Source organism: Rhipicephalus microplus, chromosome 1 (assembly GCF_043290135.1).
Source record: "Rhipicephalus microplus isolate Deutch F79 chromosome 1, USDA_Rmic, whole genome shotgun sequence".
Taxonomy (NCBI): Eukaryota; Metazoa; Arthropoda; class Arachnida; order Ixodida; family Ixodidae; genus Rhipicephalus; species Rhipicephalus microplus.
Genome location: NC_134700.1, coordinates 237,704,691 through 237,718,951, shown reverse-complemented (window position 1 = coordinate 237,718,951; position 14,261 = coordinate 237,704,691). Strand labels below are relative to the sequence as shown.

Sequence of the window (14,261 nt, the reverse complement as noted above, 5' to 3'; positions counted from 1 at the left end):
AGCAAGAAAACAGAAAACATCACCCTTTCTCAAGTAAATTCGCGGATTTTCAGTGCATAATCGCGTCTCGACGACCCTTAAGTGGGTAACCTAATATGCGTTTCTCGCACAATGCCGGTTTTAGAATGGTAAATGGCGTGAAAAAAATTACACTCCCAAGGTTGTTCCGCCAATCTTGCAGTGTCTGCCCCGATAATTTACGTTTGCTGTCCTTCATGCGTAATGTTCCACTATAATTGCCGAGTAGAAACCATACCGCGTTATGGGTGAAATATGTTTTTAAAGCAGACCCTAAATGAGACATAAAAGTACGTAGATATTTATACTATTCAGCTTTAAGGTCATCTTATTCAGTGTATATGTGCTAGACTGAAATAAGCGTTTCCTTGAAAAGGTGACGTGATCACGCTTCTGGAGGACATTTCCCATTAATCACACCTTGATCCCACAATGTCTAAATCAGCCTGCAGTAAAATAATCTCAATCTCTTTATGTCTACCTTGCAGTAAAATAACGTGACTCCCTTTATGTTTAACTCGTTAAACGACTCAGTCATCTGCGAAAATTCTGAATGAAGAGTTGACACCATTTGAAATGTCGTTCATAAAAGGCAAAAACAAAAGGTGACCCAGAATTGATCCCTGCGGAACGCCTTAAGATACTGGAGCATATTGCCGCGCGTATGTGCCAGTGGCGGCGACAACAAAGCATCGCAAGTGTTTTTGGCCGAGCGCAATGACGTAGACGTGCCAGTCTTCTCTGTGATAGGCCCTTCCTTCCTTCCTTCCTTCCTTCCTTCCTTCCTTCCTTCCTTCCTTCCTTCCTTCCTTCCTTCCTTCCTTCCTTCCTTCCTTTCTTCCTTCCTTCCTTCCTTCCTTTCTTCCTTCCTTCCTTTCTTTTTTTCTTTCTTTCTTTCTTTCTTTTTTCTTTCTTTTTTCTTTCTTTTTTCTTTCTTTCTTTCTTTCTTTCTTTTTTCCTAGATGAAGCGATAATCTAGCTAATGATTTCAAAACTATCTATTACCATTTTTACATAATGAACAGATTATTTTATGTAGCAACGCACTGCTCGTTTCATTGCCATGGTGGGTTGCGCCAGGATTAAGGGACAATCAATCAATCGACTCGCCGTGGTGGTATAGTGGCTAAGGTAATCGGCTGCTGACCCACAGGTCGCGGGATCGAATCCCGGCTGCGGCGGCTGCATTTCCGATGGAGGCGGAAATGTTGTAGGCCCGTGTGCTCAGATTTGAGTGCATATCGGAGCCCGGAGCCCTCCACTACGGCCTCTCTCATAATCATACGGTGGTTTTGGGACGTTAAACCCCACATATCAATCAATCAATCAATCGATAAAGGGTATTTGTTTGCGGTTCTTAGTGGGTTCGTCGATCCCGCGTCGTCATACTGATGGAGGTGCGAGGTAGTCCTTATGCTTGGCACCCCTTCGTGGAGCCGACAATCGAGCCCGGAATCGCTACCACGCTTCGACACACCGGTCCACTGTTTCAGTCGCCGTCTACTAGGCCTGATGCTCGAGCTCAATCTCCTGCGAGAAAGTACCAGCAATCGCTTGCCTCCTTTAGCCACCATGGCCACTGCAGGGGGGGGGGGGGGGGAGGTGACTCTTAAATGAAAAGAAGATAAAAGTGAGCCCCGTAACTGTCTCTCAGGGGTAGGACACCTCAACAGTAGCTTACGAAGGATGGGGGTAAGGAGGGTTTAAAAAGGATAGGGACGAATTAAAGGTATAAAGATAGAGAGAGGCGCAGGGACAGCCACATACGGAAGTAAGGAGAAGATAGGAAAGATGGACACGGTTGCAGAAGTCCGAGGACGGGGCACCACTCAGCGAGATTTCTTGTCGGCGTCAGGAGATGGCGTATAGGGCGAGCCAGTCGGCGAGAGCTGCGCTGTCGTCGGAGATCGCGGGGGCACAACCGGTGAGCACGAAATCCAGCGAGCGAGTCCCCGCCACTGCAGCTCCATCCCACATGGCACTTCATAATCCCATGATTCCTGATTGTTTTCATGGTGAGACCTATGAAAACCATCAAGACTGGCTGAGCGTATATACCCATTACATGTATGTAAACAGGGATGGGTGCCGTCGACATGCAGGAATACTTGTCGCGACGTCACGCGCGTAGGCTCCGCCCAACCCAAAGCTCACCACCGCCCTCTATGATCACGTGACTACTGACACAGCAGCATCGGGGAGCTTCCCGTGCTTTTAACCCTGTTTACAGACGTCGAAGCTTCTTTACAAAACGCGCGAGAAGCGTTCTTCGGACTTTATACGCGTAGCCACATTGGAGATTGCATAGATACGCTCGATTTCGCCGAAGTTCACTAAGAAATGCTTCGCATTTAAAAGATTTTTTTTGCAACATACTTTTCATGTAGTATATAGCGAATCAATCTGCTGCGACTATTCTAACTAAGCAGAAACGTTTTTTTCTTTCGGCTTGTATATTTTTAGATTTTATGGCTAAAATATACACGAGTGGGAACTGGCCTCTAAGGGTGTCTTTGTAAACTTTTTTTTATGAAAGTGCGTGCGTGAGCGCTTGCTCTTTGAAGTCTTAAATAGCGAACGAGGTGACTAAGCTAACACTGTCTGTATTAGCGTTACCACCACCACCACTATGTTAATTGTTCATAATGTTGAATTTTACCCGTCAATAAAACTAGATGACCCAGAAGAGTGCCGAAGGTTATATTGAGACATGAAACACAAACGATGAGCGAGAGAAAAGCGAGGAAAAGGCAGTTCTGTCATATAGCTCCTATAGGAATGTTTTCTTTTGTTGCTGTATTTTTACTGGGGGAGGGGGAGGAGGGGGTGATGAGATTTAGGACACGTTATTCGTGCGCTGTTGTTTTCTGGCTGCGCTCTATAGTATCTCACACAGAAAAAAAAAAGAACAAGAAAGTAGTACTTAATAAGATACAAAGGGAGCTAACTATTCAGCGAAAGGGAATTACGGTATGCGTGTGGGTGTACCGAAACGTAAATTGGCGTATGATAGTGACGCAGCACGCATCATTATCACAGCGGAAAAATCACAGGTGCGTTTTCTAGTCGGGGCAGGGACCACCTGTACTTGTGTGTCTAATCCGTTACCCTTTAGACGTTATATACTGAAGAAAGCTCGAAGATTGGGGCGAAGTGAGGAGATATCGGGAATAGGGAATGAGGCTGGAGCCATCGTTTTCTCAAACGTGCGTTTTTGTCGGCGCAACAACTTTTTTGCTTGATATATACTGTACACCAACGGCAAACTATTTCACCTGCCCTAAACGTGACAGGAAAAGGAAAATAAGCTGGTGGGTTTGCAAGATTGTCTGAGTACTCAAAGACATGCATAGTGAAGCATGAATTATGCGGGGACAGGAAGCGGAAATGATGGAGAAGGGGAAATGGAGCTTTGGGGATCATGGTCATGACAGGGGCACGGTTGAGGGAAATTGGTGTTGAGTTCCTTGAAGTGCAGAAAAAAGCAGGAAATGGCAGGAATATACGGTGTTTGCGTATACAGATGCTATACTATTAGCGAGTATCGTTCAATGCTATGGTATCCGCTGTTGGAAAATTTCCTCAATAACCAGAGACAATCTGTCGGCTTAGGCCCACGTCGTGCTAGACTAGGGGCGTCGCCCACCTTGGACAACTGTGCACTATTTGGCTCGCTCTACTAAACATTCATTATTACTACCCCTTCGCAGATCCAGCTAAGCGATTTCCCTCCACGTGATCTTTTTCAGCATGGCTCTAAAAGTCGACGTTTGCCGTGTGCCATAGACAGACAATTATCATTATCACATGCCATCCCGCGCCGTCTTCATCCTCTATATTTATGGCCCTCCTGTTCTTCCTCTTCTGCCTCGCCACCAGAAGACGTGCGCGTCGATTTCACCGGCGTAGGATGGGATAACTCCGAAGGGAGAGAGAGAACGAGCAGAAAGAGAGAGACAGGAAGGCAGAAAGAGAAATATTCTTGGCGAAGTAAGTATGTTTTCGCCTAGGCGAGATTCAAACTCGCGTGCCTGCGATTCGAGTGTGAGCGTCCTAACTAATCGGCTACCCACGCACGCTGGCAGAGCCCTGTATATTACAGCACGGCGGTGGCGAAGGGAAGTGATTGTAAGGCGGAAAGAAATGGGTAACGGGTGGGAGGATGCGAGAACGAGTACAGAGAAAGACAGAAACAGCTAGTGGAACAGATAGAAAGAAAAGAGACAAAAAGAAAAGATGTAGGAAGGTGAAGACCGATTACAGAGAGGGAAAGAGAAATAACTGAGGGAAGAACAAAAGATCAAGAGATAGGAAGTGAGAAACCGACTAGAGAGAGAGAGAGAGACAAACGCATCAAACGAAATAGAAAGACAGAGACAGAAAAAAAAACATAGCAAGGGAGACAGATACAAAGCAACATCACGAAAAAAAAAGACAGGAAGAAGGATAGCCATGTATAGTATGCAGTATATAGTTTGCCGCGTGGCGTATAAAAATGATCATCATCATTAACCGGTACGTGCTCTCTTATAGTTACCTTCTTCATATTCGTTCTCTTCTACGTCTGGTTCACCAGCTCTGCTGTGACCCAGCCTTGCACGACTTTTTGCAAGCTGTGCTCTTCTTATTTTCGTGCTTTCATTCCGATAGAAAAAAAAGAAGCAGCAATATTCTACGAAAAGGAGTTATTGTGAATGATTTATTGCAATACCTATAGGCTTAGGCGCCATGGGTTTAGTAAAAACGTCGCGGTACACGAAGAGGCGCAAACTTTTATGGTTTTGGGCATCGTAAAAGACTCTGCCTTAGTATCGTCTACATATTATAAAAGCGATCCGTAAATGGTCTTGTGAAGCCGCTTGTATATGTCTTTCTGATATCCGCGTGCGGGCAGCGAGCGAAACTCTGAAAATATTAAACGCCTCTCTTCTTCTTTTTTTTTTCCCGGCTCCTTACACGAGCCACCAGGTGAGATAACATGTGCCGTCGCAACTCGGAGCATCGCAACACTCGTTGCCGTACCACGCGTGAATATTGAACGACGTTCCCCGCGCGCAACTCGACGCGCGAGTGATCAATGTTACATTGCGTTTCTCGTTATCTTCCCGCATTGCGGTGCCGTATAGTCGGGCTCTGCGCGCGGGTTAACGCTTGGACAGTTGCCATGCTGCATGTAGGTTGACAGTATCCGCGTGAAATGCGGAAGCTGTCGTAGAGGGACTATAGTCGGTAACGTAGTGAAATATACATCGCCCGTGTCGCTCCTGCGTATATTGTCTTCGCCAACATTTGCAGCGCTTCCGACATCTCGGTTTAGTTCAGTTTATTACCTTGAAGACCCCCAAGGGGCTATTACATAAGGGGTGGTTACGCGAAAAACGAATACAAAGGTGTGCCTTATACATCACGATAAATTTGTTATTATAAAGCGTTGCAAGTACGCTATAGCGTACTCTTTGTTGCGAATCGCTATATAGTTTCAAAATGTTCTGGCAGACGTTGCAGAAACTGAAATAAGAAGGTGGTGGCAGCGATTTCCTCGGGAAAGCTGTTACGGACTGCGCAAGTTTGAAAAAATAGAGAGAGAGAAAAAGAAAGAATGAAGATAAAAAGCTGTGGTTCATGCACGTGCACGCAAAACTTGGTGATATATTTAAAATAAAAGATGCCAGTTTGGACCTAATGTGAACTAAGTTTTTTGCTTTATAATAATAATAATAATAATAATAATAATAATAATAATAATAATAATACTTGTGTGAGCTTTTTGTCCCAAAGCAAAGATTTAACCATGACGCACGCCACAGGGGAGAGCTCCGGAAATTCGGACCATTGTGCGTTGTTTTACGTGAACCAAAATCTAAGCACCTGGGCCTCAGGCATTTCACCTTCATCGAAATGTGGCCGGAGCAGCCGGTGCTTTTCGACCTGTTTTTCATCTTGTCTGTAGGTCATTGAACTTTTTTTTTTTTTTGTTGAACGTGGGCTGCGTCTTTCTCGTTCGTTTTTAAACAGAATGACGCGTGTTATGCTCCGTTAGGCCTGGAAAGAAGGAGTAGGCAGTATTGCACACACTGCCAACCGCTCCTGTGAATAAATTTAAGTAAGAAAGAAATAACAAAGATAAGCTTGGACAGTGCGGTAACAGACAATTGTATACAGACGCATAGAACATCCGCATACCTGCCGCAAAACATCTACGTACGTGCCGCATGTTTTCGTGATGTATATATAACTCTCGGTCGTGTTGCGCTATAAAAATATGCGCTGAGGAAACATTTGTTCGTCCCAGATAGTTTAGGTTAACGTTAAAACGGTCTGGTTGACGCCATTGTGTCTTACAGTGACCGGACGTGGCATCGACGCTAGCCTTGACAGAAGGCTTCCTAAACGAAACCAACAAGACGCAAAACACAATTTATATAACGAAAAAAAAAATATCAATACACTGCAGCTAATGACGCCTTTCTTGAAGAGCTGCCAAAAACGATCATCGCTTGCATCTGACATATACTTGCGTAATCTCTATCGTTGCACTATAACTCTTCGGTCGTATAAGTGGTGCGGGGCGCGAAAAAAGCGATAAAAATCGTTGAAGTGGGAACCACGACAGACACTGTACACTCGCGGGTCAATTATCGTATCAACGAGTGTCACTGAGTTTTACACCTTGGTGAATTAGAAATGAATAAATAAAGAAGAAAATCGGCAATGATGACAGACAAAAAAAAAAACAGAGCTCACACACCACGTTCGCGTTTGCAGCTCACGTTTTCCGATGACCATCACACCGGGTGTGCGTGGATTGAAATGAGCGTCGTAGTCGGTCAAGAAAGATACAGATTTGCCGATCAATGCTCGTTTACATGGAGCACGTTCCTCGGCTCCTCACCTTTGTCGCGCTTCCCGCCTTTCCGTTAGGAGTGTATCTGCTGGTAATCCAGAGAGAGGGAGAGAGAGTCGAAGCGACACGTATACTTATACCGTAGTGCACTTACACAGTGAAATGTGTCGATAACAAACGCGATGTCAGCTCCGATACGTGCGTGCCTCAGTGGTCACCGCCTCTGCGTAACGCAATCGTACGCTTCATCCATCTCTCGCCGTTGCCGGTCTCGCCCGAGTGCAAACCGGATTCGAAGGCATCGCGTTGGCAGCTTCCTCCGATAGGCGGGGTGTAAAGCGCGGACGTGTGCTTACACCAGACTCGCGAGCGATGGGGAGTTAGAAGTCCGTACGTTCTTGTGTACGGATACGCACCGCGATCTTATATACCCTGATCCGACGCCGTTTCGTCGCTTCCTTTTTTAACAGCTTAGCTATATCAGACGGTTCTAAATACACCTTTAGTGCTCGCAAAAATCTCAAAGTGGGTATGCGCCGCAACAATTGGGTAGGCCTCTTTACCTAGTACAATGAATGTGAGAGTTAAGCAAAAAAACTGCTCGGTGAAATGGAACATGTTAAACATGCATAGAGCGACAAAGAAAGAAATAGAAATCAAGATATGCTGTATGGTGGTGGTAGTGGTTAGACGATGAGAAAAGGCACCTAATTTCTGCAACGCGGTCGGGAGCAGAAATTTACATTCCAAGATGCTTATGGCGTGGTGTGACGGGCGGACAGTATACCGATCCAACCCGACTACGCCAGAAAGACTGAACTCAACCTCGAGCATGTGCGACCTGTTGCGACAGCCCCGACCGACTCGCTCCGGTCTTTTCCTCCTCCTCGCCAGGAGGTGTGTGGACCGGAAAGGCCCGACCTCTGCGCGACCACGGAGACGACCGTTGTTGCGACCGCAGCGCCTTGCAGCGGCGGCGACTCAGCTAACGACAGCAGCGACGGCGTCTGCGACTCGAGGTCGAGTGACGCCCCTCCGCGGCCCACCGCGAGCGTGGTGGACATTCAGTCCAACACCGTGCTCGACATACCCCTGGGAGACGCGCCCGGCGACTTCTGGAACCTGTCCGGCATATCGGGCCTGCCCCAGATTCTGGACCTTCCGGTGCCCCGCAAGGTGGTGGTCCTGGAGGACGCACGCTACGCCTGGCGGGCTTCTAAGTGGTCCAAGGTGAGTCTGGCTAGAGATACTTTGCAGTTAAATTTATTTAACATGAATAGGTGTTGAAGCCGCGAAAACCTAATACGTATTTTGTGCTGCTATTAGCCTGATTGAAGGTTGTTATGAGGTAAACGAAAACCAGAGTGGATGAGATAAAGAAAAATTTGCGGTTGGTAGACAGCGAACCCACAACCTCGGGCGTTAATTGCAGCGCAATTTTTTAGTACTTATGTATGTGTACCCCTGGACGAACATTATTTTCGGTATACCGACAATGCTGTATAGTCCTGGAAGTGGCGCTGATCATAGCGTTGAGAGCTTCACTTAGAGAGAAACGAGGAAAAAAAGAAGACAGGGAGAGGTTCACTTAAATCATTAAGATCGTGGAACTGAAAGTCGGTAAATTCAGCAGACAGCCGAGAAAAAAATTCTTGAGCCCTGGTCTCGCTGTTCATCGCGGAATATTCTCATTGTCATTACCTGCAACACAAACGCTACTCTACATTTTTAATGTTGATTAATACTCAACAATGTTACCTACACCTTCTCGTACCTAAGTTACGTTTGTTATGAAACAGATAGAAAGACAGTAGACATAGTAGCCTATGCAGCATTCCACTCGTACCGCCGCTGTTCTGCGAGCAATCAATTTCGCGCGAGCCTGTCGCAATAATAAGACTGTTCGTCAATTAACACGCACGTTAGCGTATATAGATCCGCCGCCTCGAGCAGCGCCCGCTACCCGAACGCTTAACTCAACGCTATAGCTGCAGAGACGCAAGCTATCGTGATATGTCGTGGAAACTCTGATCATTGGGGATGCGTATTCGAACCATAATGACGGGAATTACGTCGTTCCCGCTTTTTCGCGACTATTGCAGCGAAAGGCGAGGTGAGTAACACTCAAAGTGCCGTTTGCTCAAGTCTATATGACGTGACAGTAAGCATCACGTTCACATTAGTGGCGCAACGGACTGAGACGCTGTTTTTGTACTCCAGAACGCTGCTCTACGCGAAACGGGGAGAAGAAATATGCCAAGGTTAAAATAAATAAATAAATAAATAAATAAATGCGCTCGCGTTTGTGTATTTGCGGCCTCTCTGCGTGCATTTCCACGCCATGCCGATAGCCGACGTACCCTCAACTTTAAGTCCTTAACCCGTCACGAATCTCGTTGGCGCCCGTGAGTGAGCTCTGTAATGTGTTGTGTGTGTGTTGCACAGTGTTCTCGTCTGTGTGGAGGCGGCGAGCGGCACCGGCGGGTGAAGTGCGTGGACAAGGTGACGCAGAAGGAGGTTCCCCAGAAGTCCTGTCTCCTCCACACGCCGCAGCACCTAAAGCCCCCGGAAAAGTCTCCGTGCAACATCGACCCGTGTGTGCAGTGGCAAACGTCGGAATGGTCGAGGGTAGTTGTCATTTTCCTTCGATTTTCACCGAGATGTGGGGACGAGCAAGTTAAGAAATTCAGCATGACGTTTAGTCCACGCGCCTGTTTACCCACAAGTTATTCATGGTACAGAACACCAGGGGGTCGACATCTTGCGGTGATGTGATTAACCCTCACGCGCTGTGGCACAATTATATTATCGTGCATGCTTCTTAGAAGTAGAAAGGGGCAGAAAAATCTACGTTTAAGCCATTCAATCATGGTTGAATGAACGACTGAATTAGCGTTCCATTTTTCCTTCCGTTATTCACATAGAAAATCTGCCGTGATCTTAAAATGACGCAGCGAACGCGTCATAAGGCGCCAAATGGAACAGCCGATTTTTTCAACGAAGGCTGACGCTGTGACGTCAGCGTACGTCAGCCCTTGTATTGCCATTCTATAATGTCTATAGTAAATAGAGGGAACCAGCGCTGGAGTTTCCACGATGAGGGCAGCGTCGCCCTGGCCGTCGAAATGCACACTTCTCAGCCGCTCCCGCAGACGAGTGTGGCGGCCGGTAGAGGTGGTGCGGGCGCGCATCGTGGTAACAAAACCAGAGGGCGCTGGTGGTACTGCTGATGTAGAGTTACAGTATATGCTACCTTTAGGTAAATGTAGCATATACAGTATTTCTATGCTGATGCGAGAGGCTGCGGTTAGCCATACTCGTGTACGATAGTCGCAACTATCGGAAAGCAGTATGTTGTCCACTGTTTGACCCGGAACTTGCCGAGTCAAGAATTACATGTTCCTGACACAGACACCCGGAACTTGCCGAGTCAAGAATTACATGTTCCTGACACAGAAGGTAATTTATTGTTCGAGTTATCGCTTCCTGTTCGTGTTTTGCGTGCGGTAACCTTCTCTGTGGCCAAGTTTTTTTTTTTTCTTATATGGTCGCAGTCGGCCCACTCGCGCGCTGCTGCGAACATACTCGTGCGCACTTATCGTGACATACACGGCGAAGTATGATTCGGAGGTACTTCATTTGGCTAAATAGCAAGACAAATTAAATAGCATTTCACTGTTACATTATGTTCCGTACCCCGAACTTACCGTATCTGCAGAAGAAAACAGTCTGTCGTGGCGATTATCCGGCTGATTCGCGCCGTTGCTCTTTTACATTCAGCGGATTAAATGCGAAGTGCAAAGCTGCAAGTTTATTGTAGAATCACTATATGAGCCGTAATGAGGTTGCGAATGTTACACAGGCACTCCACAAGCGAGTATTGCAGCACGTTTGCTGATAATCAGCACAAAAGTTTCGCTCTTCCAGCTCGTCTATCGTGATGGCGGTGCCACCCGGTGCGTCCAGAATCGGCTTGCCTCCCTCTCGCTGAAGCCCGTTGCACATGCGCGAGCAGCCGTAGCGTGCCCAACATTGTGAGGGGGAGTCCTCCACTCTTCTCTGCTTTGAGCTTCAGAAAATGTGACGTAACGGCCAATCCTCAGTTTATTCCTTCCTCCATGGGGTGAACGGACGAGGCGACAGCTGCGCGCGCCGCGGCAGGCGAGAGAGAGAGAGTGACTTCAGCGCGCACTGCGAAGGGAGCGTGATGTCAACGCGCAGCAGCGGTGTGACCTACTTGGCACCGCGCCAACACCTGCGGTGCGTTAGTACGGAGTGATAGCGTTACACAGACTAGTTAAAGAGCTGCTTCGCGTCTAATAAAAGCACACATAGTCGAAACTCTTACTCAGATTGAGCCTACGTTATTTCCCGCTTTCGCTGGCCTAGTCTATATTACATCGGTATCGTGGTCTCAGCCTGCAGCCAACGTTTCTAGATACTAAAAACGTTGCCTGCTGCGCATTGAAAGATTAGGTTCAAATAACCTGCGCACAACTTGGGAAGACGATTAAGCAAGTTTTACGCGCATGCGTCTCGCGACCTTTATCTTGCTCGGGTAGCAGCTGCTGGCTCCGCTCTGCAGCGTGCGCGATTTGCTTTATAGATGAACCATTGCATGTGATACAGCATATCCTACTTGTCGCTTGAATACTCTACACGTTAGGCTTGATTGAGTGATTTAGTAATAAAAATAGCGGTGATGCCAAAACCACGACCTGATCGTGAGGCACGCCGTAGTGCTTGGTTAATTTCGAGTTCGCAGGGTTTCGTTAGCGTACAACCAAGGCTAAGTGCACGGACTTCGTTCATTCCGCCTTCGTCGAAATGTGACTTCTAAGACCGGGATCGCGCCCGCACCCTTTGTGTCAAAAGCTTATTGATATGTGGGCTTTAACGTCCCCAAACCACCATATGATTATGAGAGACGCCGTAGTGAAGGGCTCCGAAAGCTCGGCCACCTGGGGTTCTTTAACGTGCACCCAAATCTGGGCGCGCGGGCCTACATTTCAGCTTCCTTCAGAAATGCCGCCGCCGAAGCCGGGATTCGATCCCGTGACCTGCGTGTCAGCAGCCGAGTACCTTAGGCACTAGACCACCGCGGCAGGGTTTGTGTCAAAAGCTGAACACCCTAACCGGATTGATTGAGCGATTGAAGTGAAGAGAGGGATTATTATTGACCTTAAATAGTACTGACGCATCATTTACTTTAAATAGTACACTTACTCATCGTTTACCTTGACCAGCACTGACGCATTTTCCCAACTTTGAAGAAGCTGTAGTAGCATGTCAAAGAATAATACTACAATTCTCAATAATTTGATCGCTAGACGCCAAACCCGCTCCAAGAAACACTACGGTTACGTCAGAACACAAGATGACGTCACGAAAAAGCGACAAGGTTACAGACGCGATGACGCTAGTGCTGCGAAAAGAAAAGATTGGAAACAGAAGTGGCACTACGCGGCTTCCTCGTGTGCGCTGCGCTCGCGTTTTTTGGTTGGCTGTGGCCGCATTCGCAGGTTTGGGTCGAGAGCACTCAGGATTTTGGCACGAAATTTGAAAACTCGTAGTTTCACTTTTCTTGTATTTAGTGGTGAACCCCTTGCAAGGAGATTTATGAAGACACTCAAAACTTTTTAATGATGCTGTCTTAAAGGTCATTGTCGTAGTAGTAGTAGCAGTAGTAGTAGTAGTAGTAGTAGTAGTACTAGTAGTAGTAGTAGTAGTAGTAGTAGTGCATACTAATATTCGGAGTGGTACGTCTGAAAACCACGATGTGATTATCACAGACATCGCAGCGGAAGGCTTCGAAAATTTGGACCATCAGGTATTATTTTACGCGCACTGATATCGCACATTACACGGCACTCTGTTATTTCCCTTCCATCGAAATAGGACCGCCGCGGCCGAGATCGCACACGTGACCTTCGGTTCAACAGACAAACACAGTAACCACTGCTCCACCGCGCCAGCCAGCAGCAGCAGCAGTAGTAGTAGTAGTAGCAGTAGTAGTAGTAGTAGTAGTAGTAGTAGTAGTAGGAGGAGGAGGAGGAGGCAAAGGAGGAGGAATAAGTGGTGTTTCTCAAGTTACGTAATAAAGGTACGCTGGGGGAGGGGTGAATGACGATATAATAAAACGAAAGATGGTATACTTGCTAAAGGGTTATGATGACACACCTGATCTCGCCAGCCAATCACATCTATTCGCGTTCCTACAGCTTCTCTGTCCTATGGTCTTCACGGCCTCGAACAGGATTAGTTGGTGTGCATTAACGCATTTCTGAGTGCTAATGCAATATCTCGTCAATACATCAACACCCTTGACCCCCCCTCCCCCATTCTATCTGTCTGCCATTTTTTCAGTGTTCAGTCAAGTGCGGGCCGGGCACGCGACAACGCGAAGTGAGCTGCCCGCTGCGCGACCGGTGTGACCCGGCGCGAAGACCATCCAACTCGAGCGCCTGCAACCGTGGTCCGTGCCACGACTCAACGCCCGGTTCCTCGACGCGGCTGGTGCCTTGATCGCGAGCGACGGCCACCCTGTGTCGGGACTCTCTTGCGACCCGTTTGTACCACCTTCGCCTTCGGGCTTTCGTCCCCCACCACGGGCTGCTGATTCGCCGCTCGCCAACACCCGTGTGATTTCGTGTTTTGTTTCATTTTTTTTTAGATTGATCAGTCGGATTGTTGTGGAACGCCGTCCGTGTGCCGCCGCTGGTACTAAGCGCCAGCGTGTTAACACCAGGTGCATGTGCCACGGCGTGTCTCTGTCCCTGTCTCTCTGCGTTTTCAAGTAGCACACCCATTTTTCTCGTGCACACGTCTTTTACAGATACTGTAAGGTTATGCAAACCGAGTGCGTAGAGGCTCATTTTCGCAGTGGTGAGTTTCCAATTTAAACATAAGATTACGTGTCTTCAAGTCAGTCACAAATGCACATTATAGTGCTTGCCAAAACCCTCTTTCCGCCTCATCGCACTGTCTTCTCATCGCGCTTATAATCATGAACCATATCTCACCAAATCTTTTTTACAAACGCCCTTTTCCGTTGTCATTTTTTTTTTTGTCTGTCTGCCATTATGATCAAAGACAAACTACGAATGCCAAATAGTATTGCGCCTGACATTTAAGGTGTTTCCCCTTCGCCACCGACTGTCCACCAAAGGAGCCACCTGCCCTCTTGTAGCGGGTGATGGACGTTATTGTGCATGGTACAGCGAAGTACTGCATACTTTGTACCTGTGTCTCCCCTCGAAACGTTCAATCAATGTTTGTTGCTGCGTCGCAGTTTTTTTCTTCTTCTCGAATTTATAGCGTACGACTTGACGAAGAAGATACGTCGCAAGTGCGACGGGTATGATCGAGAGCGCGTGTAGTGCGTTTACCTCCCTTTGTA

The 14,261-nt window shown here is 47.4% G+C and overlaps 1 protein-coding gene across 2 annotated transcripts in view; it reads left to right on the top strand.

Moving 5' to 3' along the window:
• LOC119166221 (A disintegrin and metalloproteinase with thrombospondin motifs 7-like) overlaps positions 1-13,567 on the top strand; it is a 129,457-nt gene extending 115,890 nt beyond the window's left edge. For both annotated transcript variants that reach the window (XM_075891662.1, XM_075891663.1), the window contains 3 exons: positions 7,757-8,092; positions 9,308-9,490; positions 13,229-13,567. In XM_075891662.1, the coding sequence (XP_075747777.1) occupies positions 7,757-8,092; positions 9,308-9,490; positions 13,229-13,387 (678 nt within the window). In that variant the 3' untranslated portion in view covers positions 13,388-13,567. The remainder of the gene's footprint in view (positions 1-7,756; positions 8,093-9,307; positions 9,491-13,228) is intronic.
• Positions 13,568-14,261: the final 694 nt, after the last annotated feature.